Source organism: Rhinatrema bivittatum, chromosome 2 (genome assembly GCF_901001135.1).
Source record: "Rhinatrema bivittatum chromosome 2, aRhiBiv1.1, whole genome shotgun sequence".
Lineage (NCBI taxonomy): Eukaryota > Metazoa > Chordata > Amphibia > Gymnophiona > Rhinatrematidae > Rhinatrema > Rhinatrema bivittatum.
The window spans coordinates 570,027,216-570,047,038 of record NC_042616.1 but is presented as its reverse complement, the minus strand read 5'-3'; the positions used below and the strand labels follow the sequence as shown (position 1 = coordinate 570,047,038).

At 46.8% G+C, this 19,823-nt stretch overlaps 1 protein-coding gene across 3 annotated transcripts in view; it reads left to right on the top strand.

The window, feature by feature from the left end:
- CEP192 (centrosomal protein 192) overlaps positions 1 to 19,823 on the top strand; it is a 1,292,743-nt gene that overhangs the window by 893,662 nt on the left and 379,258 nt on the right. For all 3 annotated transcript variants that reach the window (XM_029590939.1, XM_029590938.1, XM_029590940.1), the window contains 3 exons: positions 6,750 to 6,929; positions 7,598 to 7,858; positions 8,692 to 8,813. In XM_029590939.1, coding sequence (XP_029446799.1) covers positions 6,750 to 6,929; positions 7,598 to 7,858; positions 8,692 to 8,813 — 563 coding nt within the window. The remainder of the gene's footprint in view (positions 1 to 6,749; positions 6,930 to 7,597; positions 7,859 to 8,691; positions 8,814 to 19,823) is intronic.

Genomic DNA, 19,823 nt, shown 5'->3' with positions numbered 1-19,823 from the left:
TATGGCTTGTTTAACTTTGTTAGTGCAACTGGTGTGTGGTAACATACATATCAACTTAGTTTCTGTTGATCTACTTCTATAATTTAACAGTTGTTCACGTTCAGAATATTTGGCACGTTTATATGCCTTTTTAATGCTGTAATTGGGATATCCTCTATCCAAAAACCGTTGTTGAAGGAGACCAGCTTGTTTGTAAAAATCATGTTTGTCTGAGCATAGTCTACGGATACGGAAAAATTGTCCTACTGGTAAACCTTCTTTAAAACGGCGTGGGTGATGGCTCTCAAAACGTAATAAATTGTTCTTATCAGTGGGTTTGCGGTACAAAGTGGTTTCCACTCCTAATGTTGATTTTTTGATAAGAATATCTAAAAAGGATATTTGTTTCTGATGATTGGTAATGGCAAATTTTAAGCAAGGGTGAGCTTGATTAAGCCAGGCATGAAACAGCAATAGCTGTTCTTCTGTGCTTGTCCAAATAAAAAATATATCGTCGATATATCTTGCCCATGTGACGATGTTTGCAAAATGAGGTGACTGATATACAAAGGTCTCTTCAAATTTGGCAACAAATAAATTTGCTATTGCTATATCAGGGGCTATGGGAGAACCCATAGCTACCCCGTGTGTCTGTAAAAAATATTCTTGTTGAAATGCAAAAAAATTATTAAAAAGGACTAATCGCGTGAGAGATAACAAAAACTCTGTAGGAATGCGATGTGGTCGAGGTCGGTTGGACAAGATCTCTTTCACTAATTCCAATGCATCATCCTGTGGGACGTTCGTATATAAGGATTCCACATCCAAACTCACTAAAAATGATTCTGAAGGCATTGGTCCCAAATGAGATAATTTCTGTAACATATTGGAGGTATCTTGTATATATGATGTTGATTGAATAACTATCGGTTGTAAAAATACATCAAGAAATTTGGCTAATGGTTCTAGTATAGATCCATTAGCTGACACAATGGGTCTACATTTAAGCATCCATGCTTAAAAGTTACTCCCTGATGAAGAGAATCCACTCGAAACATTGCAGTGTTGGGATCAAAAGACTTATTGCATGAAGCTTGGTATACAGCATCTTTGCGTCAAAACTGTGAGTCGTGAGTGGTATAACATCAGTGTGTTGTATACCACCACAGTTGCACTGGACTGTCAAGATAGTCATTACAATTACATATTGAACATCTTGCCTTTCTGGGGTTTTCCAATGATTATAACCTTTCTCCAACAACCACTAAGTTGGAGTTGGATTAAGTAGCCATATAGGCATCTTCATATAGCCCATTATTGGCACTTTATGAGGTTTCCCCAGTTCAAACACATACAATCATCTCATTCTCTAGCTAGACTTTTCTATAATTTAGTATTGATCATATGAGTGTCTGGCATTATCTGGACTTATTATTTTGAGTATTGATATGCAGCTGAAAGATCAGCATGATACTCTTCAGCAACTCTCCACCAGCCCCTCAAAAGGCCATTTCTCCGCTAGGAAGTCGTGGCTGCCTGCCTCAGACATCGCTCTGTCCATGTCTTTCCATTCCTGAATGTTTGGCTGGTCGGGAGTGACTCCCGATCCGCTGCCTTGAACGCACTGGACCAGACAATTCAGACCTTGCTGACATTGGGATTTGTCATTAACTTCCCCAAGTAGCACCTCTGTCTGTCTCCACGGCTAGACTTTATCGCACCGGGTTGGACAAGGCACAAGCAAAGGCTTTCCTGCCCAAGGACCAGGCGATTGCCCTCTCCTCGCTGGCCACCCTCATTCACAACAGAAAGAAGGCACCAGCCTGTCTGCTGCTCTGCCTGCTGGGCCACAGTCCACGTGACCCCCTTGGCCCGCCTCCACATGATGAACCTTCAGTGGGCCCTGCAGTCCCAGTAGCGGCAGGCATCCCAGAATCTGAAGGTGCTAGTTACGGTCACGGACCATATCCGTCTCTCCCTGACCTGGTGGGAAGCTCTTCCCAATTTGGAAGCCGGGCTTCCATTCCAGCCCACACCGCCACAGATGACCTCACCACTGATGCTTCACCTCAGGGGTGAGGGGCCTTCGCGGACGGCCTGCATACCCAGGGCCTTTGGACTGTGGCCAAAGCCTGCTTCCAGATAAACTTCCTGGAGCTTCGTGCGATCCGGTATGCCTTGTGGGCCTTCCAGGTCAGGCTGTCCTCCAAGGTCATCCTCATCAGAATGGACAACCAGGTGACAATGTGGTACATCAACAAGCAGGGCGGTATGGGCTCCTTTCTCTTCTGCCAGGAGATGATACAGGTCTGGGATTGGGCCCTTTCCAGAGGGATGTATCTACAGGCCAACTACCTGCTAGGTTAACAGAACACACTGGTGGGGCCGCCTCAGCCGTTCCTTCTAGCCACGAGTGGTCCCTGAACCCTATGGTGGCAGCCGACTTGTTCCGTCGCTGGGGCATGCTGGACATGGACTTATTTGCCTCTCCCCACAATCACAAGGTGAGCACATTCTGTTCCCTGATTCTGGGGAAGGGCCATCCGGCCTGCGACGCCTTCTCCCTTCATTAGGGACAGGGTCTCATGTATGTGTACCCCCTTATCCCACTCCTCTCAAGGACTCTGTCAAAACTGCAAGAGGACAGGGGGACCCTGATCCTGGTGGCACCCCTCCTGGCTATGGCTGGTGTGGTTTCCTCTTCTCCAGGACCTGTCAGTGAGCGATCTAGTCCCGCTGGGGATGGCTCCCGACCTAATATCACAGAACCAGGCCATCCTGCGCCACCCAAACCTCCAGGGCATGGATGTTGAACGCATGAATCTCCAGCCTTTGCAGCTCTCGGATGGTGTCTCCAGGGTCTTGATTGAGTCCTGAAAAAGTCCATCTGGAAATCCTACAGTTCGAAGTGGAAGCGTTTTTCCATATGGGGTGCGGTGGCTACGGACTGTACATGTTCTCCTGTCTGCTTCCCTTCTTGTTGGATTACCTCTGGCATCTGTCAGAGTCTGGCCTCCAAACCAGCTTAGTCCAAGTACACCTCAGCACTCTCAGCGCCTACCACCAGGGGCTCACTGGTGTGCCCGTTTAAGTCCTGTTACCTGAAGTTCCTCACCTGGAAAGTCATGTTCCTGATGGTGATAACTTCCATTCGCAGGGTCAGTGATATCCAGGCCCTGGTCACGTATGCTCCCTTCACAAAATTCTTCCATGATTGTGTGGTCCTGTGTACACATCCAAATTTTCTGCCTAAGGTGTCGATTACTTTCCACATCAACCAGTCATTCATCCTTCCAATGTTCTTCCTACAATCTCATTCCCTCCCGGGGGAATGTGCTCTCCACACCCTGGACTGCAAACGGGCGCTCACTTTCTACTTGGATCGTACAGCGACCCATAAGCAGTTCACCCTACTCTTTTTATATTTTGACCCTAATAGACTGGGAGCAGCAGTGGGGAAGCAAACTTTCTCAAACTGGCTAGCGGATTCTGCTATGAGCAGGCAGGCCTTCAGCTGGCTGGCAGGGTGAAAGCTCATTCTGTGCGGGCTATGGCGGCGTCAGTGGCCCATCTGCAAATGGTCCCTGTCGCTGATATTTATAGGGCCGCGACCTGGAGTTCTCTCCACACGTTCATGGCTCACTACTGCTTTGACAGGGATAGTCGCCAGGACAGCACTTTTGGCCAGCCTGTCCTGCGCAATCTATTCCAGTCCTGAACCCAACTGTCTTTCATCATGCTTTCTGTGAGACCAGACCACCCCTGTTTTCCCCACAGCGCCACAGTTGTGTTGTGCCCGTTGGCACCTTGTTTAGCTACTGTGGGTCTCTTCGGGCTCCAGACTGCCCCATTCGGGCGAATGGGGCAGTCTGGAGCTGTGTAATCACCCACATGTTAGGACAACCATCTTGCTTGTCCTAGGAGAAAGCTCAGTTGCTTAACCTGTAACAGGTGTTCTCCTAGGACAGCAGGATGTTAGTCCTCAGGAATCCCGCCCGCCTCCCCACGTTATTGGGTTCACCTTCAGTTTGTTGTGTTATTTTTCTCGCCCGTAGTTTTTTGGTTTTTTTTGCTATATTACGAGACTGAATGGGGACCTCGTGTGGATGTGCAGATAGCAGGCTGGGCATGCTCAGTCTGCCAGTCAAAGTTTCTAGGAGGTAGGCAAGGAAATTATAGAAAGTGATTATGGTCATCTACTGTCTGTGCACTATTGTTTGAATGCTAAGATGGAGTGTGATGTGCATCAGAGTATGAATCATTTTTCTTAGTTTATAACAAATTTGATTTTAGAATTTAACATCAAGAAGACATAAGTGATGCACCAGAGAAGTTTATATACAACAAACAGTAATAATGAATGGCTCAGTTCTCCAGGCTGTGGAAAAATTCAACTATGTTCTTATGTTCTTATTTTGCTAGTACACTATTTCAGTTCAAGATGATAAAACCAGTACCAGGATTGTCAAAGCAAGTGTGACCTTAATTAAACTGCATGCAAATTACATGGGAACACAAACATCAATCAGCAATCAAAACTGAAGGTTTACAAAGTCATTGTGTTACTAGCTCTGCTGAATGCCCATGAAACTTGATGGTGTGTTATTAACTTGATCCATTTCCTCAAAAATTATTTGAAGAAACAGATAAGGATAAGATGGCAAGACTAGATTCCAGTCATTTTTACACAAGCTGGTTTTATTTATTTATTTTTATTTAAAAGTATTTATATACCGCTTTTCAAAACAGAGTATCTTGTCAAAACGGTTTACAATAAGAATAAAAGTAAAATAAAATAAATGAAACGAGCTTAAAAATACTATAAAAATACATAAAACTGATATATACCTTATAGGTAAAAATAAAATAATTTAGCAAAAATGTCTAATAATGGAGCTGGGCCTGAATTCAAGTTAAGATCAGGAAGGGTAGCGGGGGGGGGGGGGGGGTGTTTGGAAATAAAGGAAAAATGAAATAAAGATATGGGAATTGAGAAATTACTAGGTTGTGGAGTGATGTTGAGTTGTTTGTGGAGGAGTATTGAATGCCATTTGGAAAAAATGTGTTTTTAATGATTTTTTGAATTGTTGAGGGTTGGATATTAAACGAAGTGGGTTCCATTTGGAACCCACTTGGATGTTTTCCAAACATCCATGCTCTAGTAAAATTACTGCTGAGGTTTGTAGGATGTCATGTGAGCGACTACCAAAGAATCTTCAAGCTAAGAGGGAAAGCGTACTTTCTTTTTCAGGGAGGCTAGAAAAAATTATTCAAGCTCTCAAGTCATCCCTGAAACTTTTCAATACTGACCTTAAAGTGTTTGGAAGCTGTAGCTCATGCTTACTTCTGGTAAAGCATTGTCCATACTGGAGCAGCAATGAGTGAGAGAACTGTTGAAGCAGAGCGCAAATACAAAGAGTGTAAATTTCAGAACAGCAACTAGTCTGCTTGTGTATAGCACGCAAATCAAAGTGGAATCTCTTGCCGAATGTGCTATAAACAGTTCAAAGTACAAATTGGCCTGATAAGTCATTCTTATTGTCACAGAAACCAAATGCACCAGTGATGTCATTTGTCACCTTTGATCTCAAAGGACAAAATGTTATTTATGCATGATTTTCTTACTACTTGTGTGTTTGGTTCATAAGATGGGATCTTGGGTGTAAGAGCAGTGGCACCTGGAGATTTATAATAGAATGCCTTGAGAGATCATCTCAACCTAAAGTTTCCAGAAGTTAGGGAGATATTGTCTGACACTGAAAGTTTAAGGTGTGATGAAACTGTACTACCAAGCAAGGGGGCCGATGCAATACATATGTGCAGAAAGCGGGTGCTGAACAGTCAGCACCCGCTTTCTTAAGGTGCCCCCCCCCCCTTGGGGCGCCATGCAGTATTTAAATTAGGGGGTTTTGTTAGCAAGGAGGGGTTAGGAAAACCGGCGCAGAGTTTATTGTTCAAGGCAGGCATTAATTTCTGATCGCTAAATGTGCGTCCTAGACACACTTTTTTTGCATCGGGAGTGAATGACTAATAGCTTCAGTCAGATGCATTTGCATGTGATGAGCGCTATTAGATTCACTCCGCGTTGGACGCATGTTGTAGAGGCGCAAACTAATCCCCTTATTGCATAACTGCAGGTTATACAGTGCGCTCAGCTGAGCACACTGTATTGCATTGGTCCTAAATACTTTAATTTTCTTCATCTTCATTACACTCCACTTTCTATTTTGTGCTGGTTAGTTTGAGGTATACATTACACTTTTTTTAATATAAATTACCTACTATAGAAAAAGGCTTTATAATGCTGTATAAGTGAGATACTAGATGTCTGTTATAAAAACAAACCAGTTAGGAAATATGCTTGATGATATAAATAAACATAACATTAAAACAAAACTAAGCTCCATTGAAACATTCGAAGAGGCTCCATTTAATGGAATCATTTTGGCCATAATTTGAAATGCATTTTTCCCATTGTTTTCAAGGTGGCAACCCAGGTTTCAGTTTTGATGCCAGAACTCATTTTAAGTCCTTTTTTAAATTTAAAAAAGGAGAGTATGTAGGAGTAGACTTGGAAAACTTGATTTTTCCAAAAAGAAAAGGAATAATATATATTGATCTTCATTAAGAAATTAATTGAAGTGGCTAGGGGATGAGGTGCAATAAACAAACAAAATTGGTTTAAAGTGTTCATATTTGGTAAGGGAAGGTTGTATACTATTAATGTTCTTAGGTATCATTTTAGTAATTTTTCTTTTGTTTCATTTAAGCTGCAAAATATATTTGGTCCAGAAGAGAGGTTGACCAGTGATCAAGAACTTGTAATCCGTCCAAAAGAAGATAGGAAAATCTTTATAATGTTTGCGCCCACTCGTGTGGCTTGTATGTTAGCAAAACTTGAAATCAAGCAATTGGGACTTCGATCATCTCAACCAGGAATTAAATTCACTGTAAGAGACATTCTATTTTTCTCCGTTAATTTATCTGTTTTGTGCAGGCATAATGGTTGCTTAATTTTCCAGATTATATTTTATTTTTTCACAATAAATCTGAGCATTGATCAACTTTCATTTTGTATCTTTTATGAAACTAGCAAAACAAGTAAACCAGTTAAGCTGTAGTACGCATTGAATTAATTTCCCATCCCATAATTTCTAGCCAAGGTTATAGCATCTAATAAGAGATGGGTAGTTATCTGATAATGCCTGTTTCAAAGAGCATTATTGCTATTAAAGCATGGAATAAGGAATTTATTTTTACATTCCACAAAACTGCATCAGTGGTAAGGCACAGCAAGTATGTACTGTTTGTTCACTGAGTTTTCTCACAGATTGTCCAGTACTAACATTCCTGTATTAATTTGTTTTATAATTGTATTTAAAAAAAATGTTCATATGATCCATCTGTAAAATCTTTTATCCAATTGGAGTCCCCACATTCTTTACAGAAAACTGTTTTTCTCTGAGAGGTGTGACACATTTCTGGCCCCTTCGCTGCATAATGGACTCCAAAGGAGGAAAGGGAAGAAGGAAAGCTGTGGTTTTGGTGTGTGATTGGTAAACTGAGGCAGAAAAGGTTATATTCAAACATATAACTACCCTTTTTTTTTCTTCATTAGATACCTTTGTCTGGCTATGGAGGAACAAGTAATATCATTTTAGAAGATGTTAAAAAATTGTTGGACAATTATGTGGTAACACTGAATGGCATATCGTCTGGTGAAGTGAGCAAAGTTCAGTTCTGTGTAAGAAATACAGGCTCCCGAGCTGCCTTTGTCAAAACAATATGTTGCACAGACATTCGGACAACAACTGTTATGGACCCTAATGTGTTAAGTGTTTCTCCAGAGAAGTTTGTGCTTAAGGAGAGAACTCAAGTGGTAATATATTTTATTCCAACATATTAATACAGTACATTCTTGTTATGATAGCTTTAATTGTGAGATTTCCAAAATGTTTTACAACTGATATGTTGTAATCATCGGAAAAAAAAGTGGGTCATAGAAAAGCTATGTTAGACACCTGGTTCGGCTCCCAGCTTTAAGGCCCATTCCTTGTGCTGCTAAGGATTAAATGTGCTTATATGAATGTCAATCGCAACTCAGGCAAGGGTGCTCTATGTTGTAGATCATCTGTTTCCTGGTTTAAGGGTCTATTGAATGAGATTTGAGGAAGGTTTGAGTCTGGTATCTTGGTTAGAGAAAGTTTTTGTATGCTGTGGAACTTATTGATGTTAAAGAGAAAGAATGAAGATAGGAAAAAAGACCCCAAACTATTAATGATAGTTTTATTATACCAAGATTCAGGCCCTATCCTTTAGTTTTAAACTTTGCAGTACCAGAATTTTCTGGTACAGGGCTAATTTGTTTCTCCCTCCCCACCATCATTTTCACATGACATGAGCTACTGGATTGGTAGCTGTTTGGGAAGTGGCTTTTGTGGTATTGAAGATGTGTTTTAGGGCTATTGATTGGCATAAGAGGAGAAGAGTATAAGGGAACTTAATACGAAAAGAATTCTAATTTCACAATTGGGTAAAAAGGTTCTGTGAAACTTGAGCAACGAACAAGAAAATTGTTCTAAGTAATTGGTGGCAGTTTTTAGGCTGCTTATAAGAAACCTTTGCCATATGTATTAAGTTCAATTTAAAATAATACAAACATATTTTCTAAGATGTAAAATTTTTTAACTAAAATGTTTTCTTTATACTTAGGTAGTCACAATAACATGCTGTTCTACTAGAAGAGAACAAACTTTATGTACCCCTAATACAGCTTTGTTGGCCACTGTATGCCTTTTTTGTGGAGATGAAATATCAAGGAAGCAGTATCGTCGGTAAGGTATTTTATACAAGTTCTGGTAATACATTTACAAAATTTAAAACAGAGGCCTCTCAATTACCTTGTAAATTTATACCATTTAGTTATTTCCCTTATTCTAGGCAACTTTTTCTTGCTTTCTGGCCTTATAGTTCAGTTGGAGCTGGCCACTACTATAGAGAGTCCTGTGAGCTTTCATTCAAAGCTATCAGGTTATTTCTCTTTCTATCTCCCCATCCCCTGCCCATTTTAACTCCATCTTATCTAGCCCAGCATGTCAATAATAGTCTTTTTTTTTTTTTTTATATTTTTAAAATGTAACAAGATATGTTCACAAAGAAACATGTATACATAATAAATTCCTGATGCACAAGTCTGGTTTCTTCCAGTATGTAACTCATACATCTTTTTTGGAAAATTGTCCCTCCATATCCCCCCCCCCCCTCCAGTTCCCTACCCCCTATACAGTCCATTGCTCATGAAGAATGAGTTATACAAAGTATGGATGAGTGTTCCTGTATGTTCCGCCAAGACACAAATCTATGCCATTGGTCCATGAATTTTTTAATCTGTTGTCATCTTAGAGCTGTCAGTTTACAAATATACCATACTTTTGTCAGTCTGTGTAAGTACCTTTGTTCGATGAGGTACCTCCCTCTGTTTCCATGAACTTGCGACTGCAGCTCGAGCCGCTAGTATAACCTGTTCCCTGTACGTACCTGGATCAGTCCAGACAGTGGGTTATATCCCCCGACCAGCAGATGGAGTCAGAACAGAGTTTGAGAGCGTAAGCATATAGAGTAGTGCACCCTCTGCTGGAGCTCAGTATTCTTCTGACTCCAGCAGATGTGAGTGGGGGGATCCACTAGCTCCCCCAGATTGACAGGGTTTCTTCATTTTTGGTTATTTCTTTTTCTCAACAGTATTTCCCTGTCTTATGTTTCTCTTCTTTTTGGATCCTTAAAATTAAAAAAAAAAAAAAAAAAAAAGACTTTTTAATTTTTGAGGAGGCGTGTGTCTGTGGCTCTGCCTTCTCTATTCTGTACTCCTTTCCTCTTCCATTGGGGTAAGTGGAAGTTTTTTGAGTTTCTTTCTCCACAGGTTTGCTTCTTTTTAGTGGTGCCCCATGGATGCCGGTGGTTCCGGCCGCTCCATGCGTCGTTTGTGGGTCCCGTGGTTCACAAGCTCCGCCCGCGGGTGTGTGCTCAACTGAAACGGGGGTTTTCCCCCGCAGTTCCTGGACCCCTTTGGCGGGTTGTTAGGGCCATTCCAGGCCCCCCCGCGGCACTAGCTCGTTTTTGGGCCCCCCCCCCCCCCGAGGCTTTTTTCCCAGTGCTGACATGCCGCGGTCCTCGAGGTGAGGCCTGCGGCGAACTGGGGAATCAATTTCTGAGGGAGGGGCTTTGTGAACGGTGCTTCCCCGACGGGGAAGGCACCCTGCAGTCCTCCGGTGCGATTTCGGACCTGCCTCCTCCTCAGCCCGGGCGGAGCGGGCCGGCCACGACGCCGCCTTTGGTGGGAACGGCGGCCATTTTAGGGGGACAGCGTGAGACGGACTCGCTCCCAGATGCAGACAGGATTGGTTGCACTGGCTCTCAACAGGCTTTGCCCCCGGCGGGGGATTTGCCCGACCGGGGCTCCCAGGATGGTCCCCCCCCCCAGGGATTCCAATCAGCTCCCCGTTTTTCTCACCTGATTTTATTCTGGCAATGCACATGGCTTATTTGCAGGGTATGGGAGCGCAGGTGCCAAATCCCCTGGGGGGCCCCTCCCCCCAAGGTTCCTAAACTTGCTGTTGGTCTCACCGCCTCGCCCGTTATGCCTGGATGCCTGTGGGGTCCCTCTCCCGTGCCACCCCGGCGTACCACGGGGGCGGCTTCGCCGGTGAGAGACGACTCCCCGGAACCCCCGGAGGCGCATCCGAATGGACATAAGGAGGGGGACGACCCTCGAGCCCTACGGATTTTTCAAAAAGAAGAGCTGGATGAACTCATCCACCATATTATTCAGGAGCTGGACCTCTACCCACCTCCAGATCCGCTGATCCCTGTGGCTCCTGCCGTCGCCACCTCTTCTCACAAAGGGGATCCAGTACTTGATGCCCTCCGTCCTAGGGCAAGGGCTTTCCCTATCTATGAGTCCTTCCTACAGCTTCTCACCAGGGCGTGTGACACTCCCGAGGCGTCCTTGAAAGTCACACGCGCCATGGAAAAGCTATACCCGCTCCCTGAGGATTTTTTGGATCTTATCAAGGTGCCCAAGGTGGATTCAGCGGTGTCGGCAGTGACCAAGAGGATGACCATCCCGGTCACGGGTGGAACGGCCCTGCGGGATACGCAGGACCGTAAACTAGAAACCTTCCTCAAGAGGGTCTTCGAAGTCTCCGCCCTAGGTATGCGGGCCGTGATGTGCAGTTCGCTCGCGCAAAGGGCCAGCTTACTCTGGGTACAGCAGCTTCTCACCTCTCAGGAGTTGCCCCCCGAAGAGGCCGCCCAGGCGGACCGTCTGGAATCTGCCATAGCATACGGGGCAGACGCCTTGTATGATCTCTTTCGCGTAATGGCGCGGTCCATGGTTTCGGTTGTAGCAGCCAGACAGCTCTTGTGGCTTCGCAACTGGGTGGCGGATGCTTCCTCCAAGTCGAGCCTTGGCTCCCTCCCCTTTTGGGGGAAGTTTTTATTCGGAGAGGACCTGGATCAGATCATCAAGTCACTGGGGGAAAATTCGGTGCATCGGCTGCCGGAGGATAAGACAGCGTTCCTTCAGGTCATTTTCTTCCGGTAGAACCAGGGCCAGGGCACAGCGACGTTATAGGTCTTACCGGCAGTCCGGTTCCCGGACACAGCCGACAAGATCCCAGCCTTGGTCTCCTTCCTTTCGTGGGCGGAGGCCCGCGAGAGAGGGTCTAGGGCAGGGAAATCCGCCCACAAAGTCCTCCCAATGATGCCAAAGGAGCCCACTTCTCACCTCCCCGGATCGGAGGCCGCCTCATGGACTTCTACGAGGAGTGGGCAGTTATCTCCACGGACCAGTGGGTGCTGGACACCATAAGAGACGGTTACGCCTTGGAGTTTGTCCGGCCCCCGAGGGACCGGTTCATCTTCTCCCCCTGCGGTTCGGATCTCAAGAGGATAGCGGTTCAACAAACACTACACTGACTGCAGGAAATAGGGGCCATCGTTCCCATCCCCTTCGAGGTGGGCTTGGGCCACTATTCCATTTACTTCATCGTTCCCAAAAAGGACGGTTCCTTTCGGCCCATCCTGGACTTGAAGGAGGTAAACAAGGCCCTCAGGATCGGCCAGTTCTGCATGGAGACTCTTCGATCAGTGATTGCCGCAGTGCACAAGGGAGAATTCCTCGCTTCATTGGATCTCTCGGAAGCATACTTGCACATTCCCATCCTGCCGGCTCACCGGCGGTATCTTCGCTTCAAGATTCTCGGTCAACACTTTCAGTTCAAGGCGCTTCCCTTCGGTTTGGCGACCGCACCTCGGACCTTCACAAAGATCATGGTAGTGGTGGCGGCGGCCCTCCGCAAGGAGGGTATCCTAGTACATCCGTACCTAGACGACTGGCTGATTCGAGCGAAATCCTTCTCACATGGTCAGACCTCAGTGGCCAGAGTAGTACAATTCCTACGCTCTCTGGGCTGGGTGGTGAACCTTCCAAAGAGTTCCCTTGTGCCCTCGCAACACCTGGATTTCTTAGGAGCGAGCTTCAATACCCGGCAGGGTATGGTGTTCCTGCGCCAGGACAAGGCGCAAGCCCTGAGGGAGCACGTGTCTCAGTTTTCGGCTTTGGAAGAACCAACCACCTGGAATTATCTGCATCTCCTGGGAGTAATGCCCTCCACCATCGACATGGTACCCTGGGCGTTTGCACACCTGCGTCCACTGCAGGCGTCCCTGCTATCCCATTGGAAACCAGTCTCCCAGGAGTATCAGGTGATCCTGCCGCTTCCACCATTAGCCAGGAAAAGCCTGGATTGGTGGCTTGTCCCCTCGCATCTGGCTCGGGGAGTCTCACTCGAGGTTACCAATTGGGTGGTGGTGACCACCGATGCCAGCCTCGCGGGATGGGGCGCCGTCTGCGAAAGAAGCGCCACGCAGGGGACTTGGACGCCAGAGGAGGCAAAGAGGCCGATCAATCGCCTAGAAACGAGAGCCGTGCGTTTCGCTCTCCAGCGTTTTCTTCCCCTGGTGAGACACAGAGAGGTGAGGATTCTCTCGGACAATGCCACCACCGTGGCCTACATCAATCGTCAAGGGGGGACAAGAAGCAAGCATGTCTCCCTCGAGTCAACTCCTCTGATGGAGTGGGCGGAGAGCAATCTCGTCCGGATAGCGGCCTCTCACATCGCCGGGGTGGACAACGTTCAGGCGGACCTCCTGAGTCGTCAACAGCTAGACCCCGGCGAGTGGGCTCTCTCCGAGGCAGTGCATCTCATCGTCCGTCGTTGGGGGATTCCACGCCTCGATCTAATGGCGACCTTTCTCAACGCCAAGGCTCCACGCTTCTTCAGCCGCAGAAGAGAGCACGGCGCGGAGGGGGTGGATGCCCTCGCCCTTCCGTGTCCGTCGGATCAACTGCTCTATGTGTTTCCTCCTTGGCCTCTGGTCGGCAAGGTTCTCCGCAGGTTGGAACATCATCGAGGGACTGTAATTCTCGTCGCCCCGGAATGGCCCCGTCGGCCATGGTTCGCAGATCTACTTCAGATGACGGTGGACGGCCCACTTCGCCTGTCCCATCTTCCTCATCTTCTGCGTCAGGGGCCGGTATTTTTCGAGCAGGCAGAACTCTTCTGTCTTGCGGCCTGGCTTTTGAACGGCGCCGTCTCCGCCACAGAGGCTACCCGGAGACAGTGATCTCAACGATGCTTCGTTCCCGCAAGCCTTCGACCTCCGTCGCTTACATTCGAGTTTGGAAGGTCTTCGAAGCCTGGTGCTCCGACCGCGGGGTCCAAACCATGGAGGCGACTGTCCCGCTGATCCTTCATTTCCTACAGGATGGTCTGGATAAGGGTCTCGCCTATAATTCGTTCCGGGTTCAGGTGGCGGCCTTGAATGTCTTGGTACAGAAGGACTGCTCTCTACCCCTTCAGCCGGATATCGCACGTTTTCTGAAGGTTGCCAAACACCTACGGCCACCGGTCAGGGATCCTTTCCCTTCTTGGAGCCTCAACTTGGTGCTGCGAACGCTGTCGGGCCCTCCTTTTGAACCCCTGAGGGGGTCCTCCCTCAAGGACCTGACCCTCAAGACGGTTTTCCTGGTAGCCATCTCTTCTGCTCGCCGGATCTCAGAGCTCCAAGCCTTGTCCTGCCGGGACCCTTATCTGCGTTTCTCCGACTCCGGGGTTTCCCTTCGTACGGTGCCATCCTTCCTACAAAAGGTGGTCTCGGCCTTCCACGTCAATCCAACAATGGAGCTTCCAGCGTTCGCTCCAGAGGAATCCCGGTCTCTTCGGCTCCTGGACGTCAAGCGTGTGCTGCTCCGTTACCTGGAGGTTACCAATGACTTCCGGGTATCCGATCATTTGTTTGTTCTCTGGTCAGGACCGAGGAGAGGTTCTCAGGCATCCAAGACGACTATTGCGCGCTGGATAAAGGACGCCATCTCATCGGCTTACATTGCGGCGGGGCGGGTGCCACCTCGCAGCGTGTCGGCTCATTCCACGCGATCCCATGCGGCGTCCTGGGCGGAATCTCGCTCCATTTCCTCCCAGGAAATCTGCCGTGCGGCGACGTGGAAGTCGTTGCACACTTTTTCCAGACATTACAGACTACACCTGGCGCCTCAGTACACGGGTTCTTTTGGCGATCAAGTTCTCCGAGCAGGTCTCTCAGGACCCCACCCGGTTTAGGGAAGCTTGGGTACATCCCACTGTCTGGACTGATCCAGGTACGTATAGGGAAAAGAAAATTATTCCTTACCTGCTAATTTTCGTTCCTGTAGTACCATGGATCAGTCCAGACGCCCGCCACTAGGGGTTTCATTAGGTCCTGCTCGGATTCTTCCAGGTAACTTTCATTCTGTTTGTCTCTGATTATTGTTACTGTTCACAGCTCCTCACAAGTTGACTGTTGGTGGTCCCGTTGACCGTTTGTTTACTTATATCTTTCTCTGTTCCTTTTTGGGGACGGATCTGGATCCAAAATGTTGTGTTTTGCTTTTGGGCTTTGCTATGCGTAATACTGAGCTCCAGCAGAGGGTGCACTACTCTATATGCTGATGCTCTCAAACTCTGTTCTGACTCCATCTGCTGGTCGGGGGATATAACCCACTGTCTGGACTGATCCATGATACTACAGGAACGAAAATTAACAGGTAAGGAATAATTTTCTTTTGTATCATATATACATTCTGCTCACACATTTCATGTGGGTATATGTTTAAAAGAAAAATTGAGAGATCAATGGGCACATGTTCATTCGTTATTTCAAATATGAGCCTGATTACCATGTCCCAGTACCCCCTAATAGCCTCACACTCCCACCAAACATGCATAAATGATCCCTTTCCCCCACACTTCCTCCAGCAGGTATCCGTGCATGTTGGGTAATATCTATGTACTTTCTCCAGTGTAAGGTACCAACGGTACAGCATTTTGTAATTTTGTTCCATTATTAAAGCTGAGACTGAGCATTTTTTAGCTATATTAAAACATAACCACTCTTGAGGGGTCAATTTAGTGTTCAAGTCTTTCTCACAGGACAAGCAGGATGGTTGTCCTCACAAATGGGTGACATCGAGGATGGAGCCCACCACAGAAAACTTCTGTCAAAGTTTAACAGAACTTTGACTGGCCCCTACTGGGCATGCCCAGCAAGGCACTGACCCTGCAGCCAGCAGGGGTCTCCCTTCAGTCTTCTTTTTTCCGCGCAGCAGTTGCCACGCGGTGAAAGGAGCTCTCTTACCACGTTCCTGACAGGAATTTGGAAATTAATTTCCTAAGAAAATTTGCCCCTCAGGGGTCTCCCTTCGACAAATTTTGTCATCTTTACGGAATCCGGTAAGTTTTTTGCCATTTTCCATCGACTACCGTCGATTTTGGCCCTCGAGGCCTGTTGGCACTTACCGATCCCCAGGCTAAATTTTGGCTTACAGCCATGGCAACGGGATTCCGTCGTTGTCCGGATTGCACCCGGACTATGTCAATCACAGACCCCCACAGGGTTTGTGTTATGTGTTTGGGTAGTGAGCATGATGTCCTGACTTGCACCAAATGTGCCTTAATGACACCCAAAGGTCGCAAAGCCAGGATGGAGAAGATGGGGCTCCTCTTCCATGCACCCACCCCAACGCCATCGATAGCATCGACGTCATCGGAACCGGCACCGTCGAAGTTGCACCATCACCGTCAACCCTCCGGTGACCGTCCACCATCGATCGCTTCTCGGCCGTCGACTCCCGTCCCTTCCCCGGATGGGCGAGGGGATCGGAAAGAAAAGCATCGCCATCAACGGCACAAGTCTCGGCCTGTCGAGGATCCACAGCCATCGACCTCCGCTCAAGCCGAGCCACCGACTAAGAAGCCGCGATCAGACCGGACACCCTCCACGTCTCGTTCGCAGGCACCGAGGAAACCCTCACCCTCTCGGGGTGTGGGGGCCGTGATCCCACCGGTTACGGTGGTCCCTCCGGCCTTGCCTCAGCCTCCCTCTCCCGTCGAGCCGGGTATTGTTACCCCTGGTCTCCGGGCAGAACTGGACCGGCTGGTCCAGGAGGCCATCGAGAAAGCGATGAAGAAATTACAACCTCCATCGGCACCGTCTCCGGCACCGGTTCCGGCACCATCTCCGGCACTGACGCCGGCACCGACTTCGCCACCGAGGAGGGAATCGACCACCGAGCCGTTGGTGCAAGCTCTAGCACCTCTACTGCACCGCATGGAGGCACTTATGACGGCCCTTCCATCGGTAATTCCAGTACCATCGACAACACCACCATCTCCGACTGGATTCTCATCGGCAGGAGAAACACCGTTCCGGATTCCCCCTTCCGGGGTGGTTCCATCGGTACCTTCTGGTATATCTCCACCGATTTATCCTTCGGCTCCATCGATTCCGCGTCCGGCACCGATTCCATCGGCAGCGCCGAAGCCCTCGATGCCATTCCTAGTTCCACCTGCAGCACCGATTCCATCTAGATTTCCATCGATGCCTTCAGAGCCTCAACCAGGTCCTTCAGGGCTTCAAGTCCCACATGATCCCTACGATACCTGGGGTGATGATGATGATACATCTTCTGACACAGATTTGCCTTCACCACCATCTCCTACAGAGAGTAGAAATAGATCTCCTCCTGAGGATCTCTCTTTCATTAATTTTGTAAAAGAGATGTCAGAAGTTGTACCTTTTCAGTTGCAATCTGAAGCCGATGACAGACACCAGATGATGGAACTACTCCAATTTCTTGATGCTCCAAAAATCATCGCTTCCATCCCTATTCACCAGGTGTTTTTGGATCTGCTAAAGAAAAACTGGGAATCTCCTTCATCTATTTCACCAGTTAACAAAAAAGCTGACTCCACATATCTTGTCCAGTCAGCACCAGGTTTTCAAAAGCCTCAACTGGATCATCGTTCTGTTGTGGTTGAGTCTGCGCAGAAGAAGGCCAAACGTCTTAAGCCACACTCTTCCACTCCACCTACCAAGGACAATAAATTCCTGGATAGTGTGGGACGAAAAGTATATCATGGAGCTATGTTGATTTCACGCATAGCTTCATATCAACTTTACATGACTCAATACAACAGAGCCATCCTTAAGCAGATGCAAGACTATGCTGACACGTTGCCGGACCAGTACCAACCACAGCTTCAAGCCCTTCTTCATAAAGGATTTGAGGCAGGGAAGCACGAGATTAGAACTGCCTACGACATATTCGATGCTTCCACAAAAGTTTCAGCCACAGCCATCTCAGCCAGACGTTGGGCTTGGTTAAAGGCGTCTAACCTTCGCCAAGAGGTCCAGGATCGTCTTGCTGATCTACCCTGCTTAGGCGACAATTTATTTGGAGAACAAATTCAACAGATTGTGGCAGAGTTAAAAGATCAAAAACAATTGTTACACTGGTAATTAATTCATATGAATTAATCTCGCCAAATATATGTAGGCCCCTCACTCTAAGGGTCTGTCAAAGTCATACAGACTCCTAATTAGGTATAGGGCCACCTTGCTTTAATTGTAAACTATTTACATTTTTTGAACTTTTTTGCAGTTTTTTCTTTTTTTAAAATGTCAAGCAAAATGATCACTACTGGGCATTAAATCACCGCTGTTCATAGCACAAAAGTATCAAAAGATACGAGAGGAACCGCAATACTCATCTGTTGCCAAATTTTGGCTGGTCTCCCTCTCCCCGACACGCGCGTGTTTCAAACCCGAAGTTCTGCCTCAGGGGGATGTCCTTCTGTATCTGGTACTCAAAGAATTACCCGGCTTTCAAATCGCGATTTGCCTCCTTCACTCAATTTCTTGGCTTCTTTAGAGCTATCTTCATTTTCCAGCGGCCGCATCTCGCCGCTCTTGTATTTTAAATGGCGTCCCATTGAAGTGAAACTTTTATACCCTGGACCGGAACTAACGTCACCGTGCACGGTTTTCCTTCACGTCGGAAGTCCCTGGTACGTCCCTATCATCTCCAGACAATGATGTCGTTTAAACCACGATTTCACAATACTCAGAGGTTTCACAGTGTTCAAAGAAGCATATGCTTATATATCCAAACGGGCATTTCTAGGCTTCACAGTCCGCGTCTGCCATAACTCAACAATAGGTCTACCCAGAACGGGGGAGTCCTCTATCACGTCCGCTTTTGACGTCACCGGGGGTGTGTGAGTCCAAGACAATCAATGTCAGTAACTGATCAGAGATTTCTGCAAACAATTGAATCTTATATTGTAGTATACTATTTTGATAGTCATCTCGCATTCGGGAGCTTGATACCAAGACTCTCTTTATGCAAAATTCTTGAGGAAGAACGCAAGCATAAGATTCACTATATTTTATCGGTAACAAGCATACCAGTAGAAAAGAGAACAGCGGGAACTAGATCAAAGAGTACCAGTTTATCTTTTCATTCAGACCCGCCGGGTCTATTGTATTGAGCCAATAGATCCAGAACTGTTCCCGCATGTTTAGACGGGCTTGGATATCTCCACCCCGTGGGCCACAATACACCTGTTCCACAACTAGCCACTTCAAATCAACAAACTTGTGTTGGGCATTGATACAGTGTTGTACCAATGGTGCCGTAATCTTTCCCGTCTTAATACAGCTTCTATGCTCGATGAGCCTGGTTCTGATCTTCCGTTTTGTGCGGCCAATATATAGCAAATTGCATGGACACTGAATAGCATATATGACTTTCTCAGAATCACAATCTGTAAGTGTGTTCAATTTCAGAACCCTGTCTGAATTTGGTACTTTCCACTGACTACCTTTCCAAGCCAGACTGCACATATCGCAGTGGCCACACTCCCGGTGGCCACCAGTTGACGGGGGTATATTAGTGGATGTAAAGGTGGATTTAACCACCATGTCTCTTATATTCTGACCCCTGAAAAATGCGAATCTTGGTCCCTTGTGAAAGATAGAATGTAGAGACAAAATGTTCCAGTGTGACTTGATAATGCTCATTACTATATTGGCTTGTTTGCAATATTGCAGAGTGCATGTGGTCTTCTGTGAGAAAGGACGCTGCTGGTATTGTAGCAATAGGGATCTATTTGCATATAGCGCCCTCTTGTAAGCTTTCTTCACAACTATATTCGGGTATCCACGCTGAACAAATCTCGCTGTTAGTTCTGGAGCTTGTACCTTGAATTCAGCTACTGTAGAGCAAATGCGTCTTAAACGTAAGAATTGCGAAATGGGAAGTCCCTTCTTCAAGCCCAAGGGGTGATCACTCGAGTATCTAAGATAATTGTTACGATCAATTGTCTTCCTATATAGGGTGGTTTTTATGCGATCCTTATCACGTTGGATCAAAATATCCAAAATGCAATGGATTGTCGGTCTAT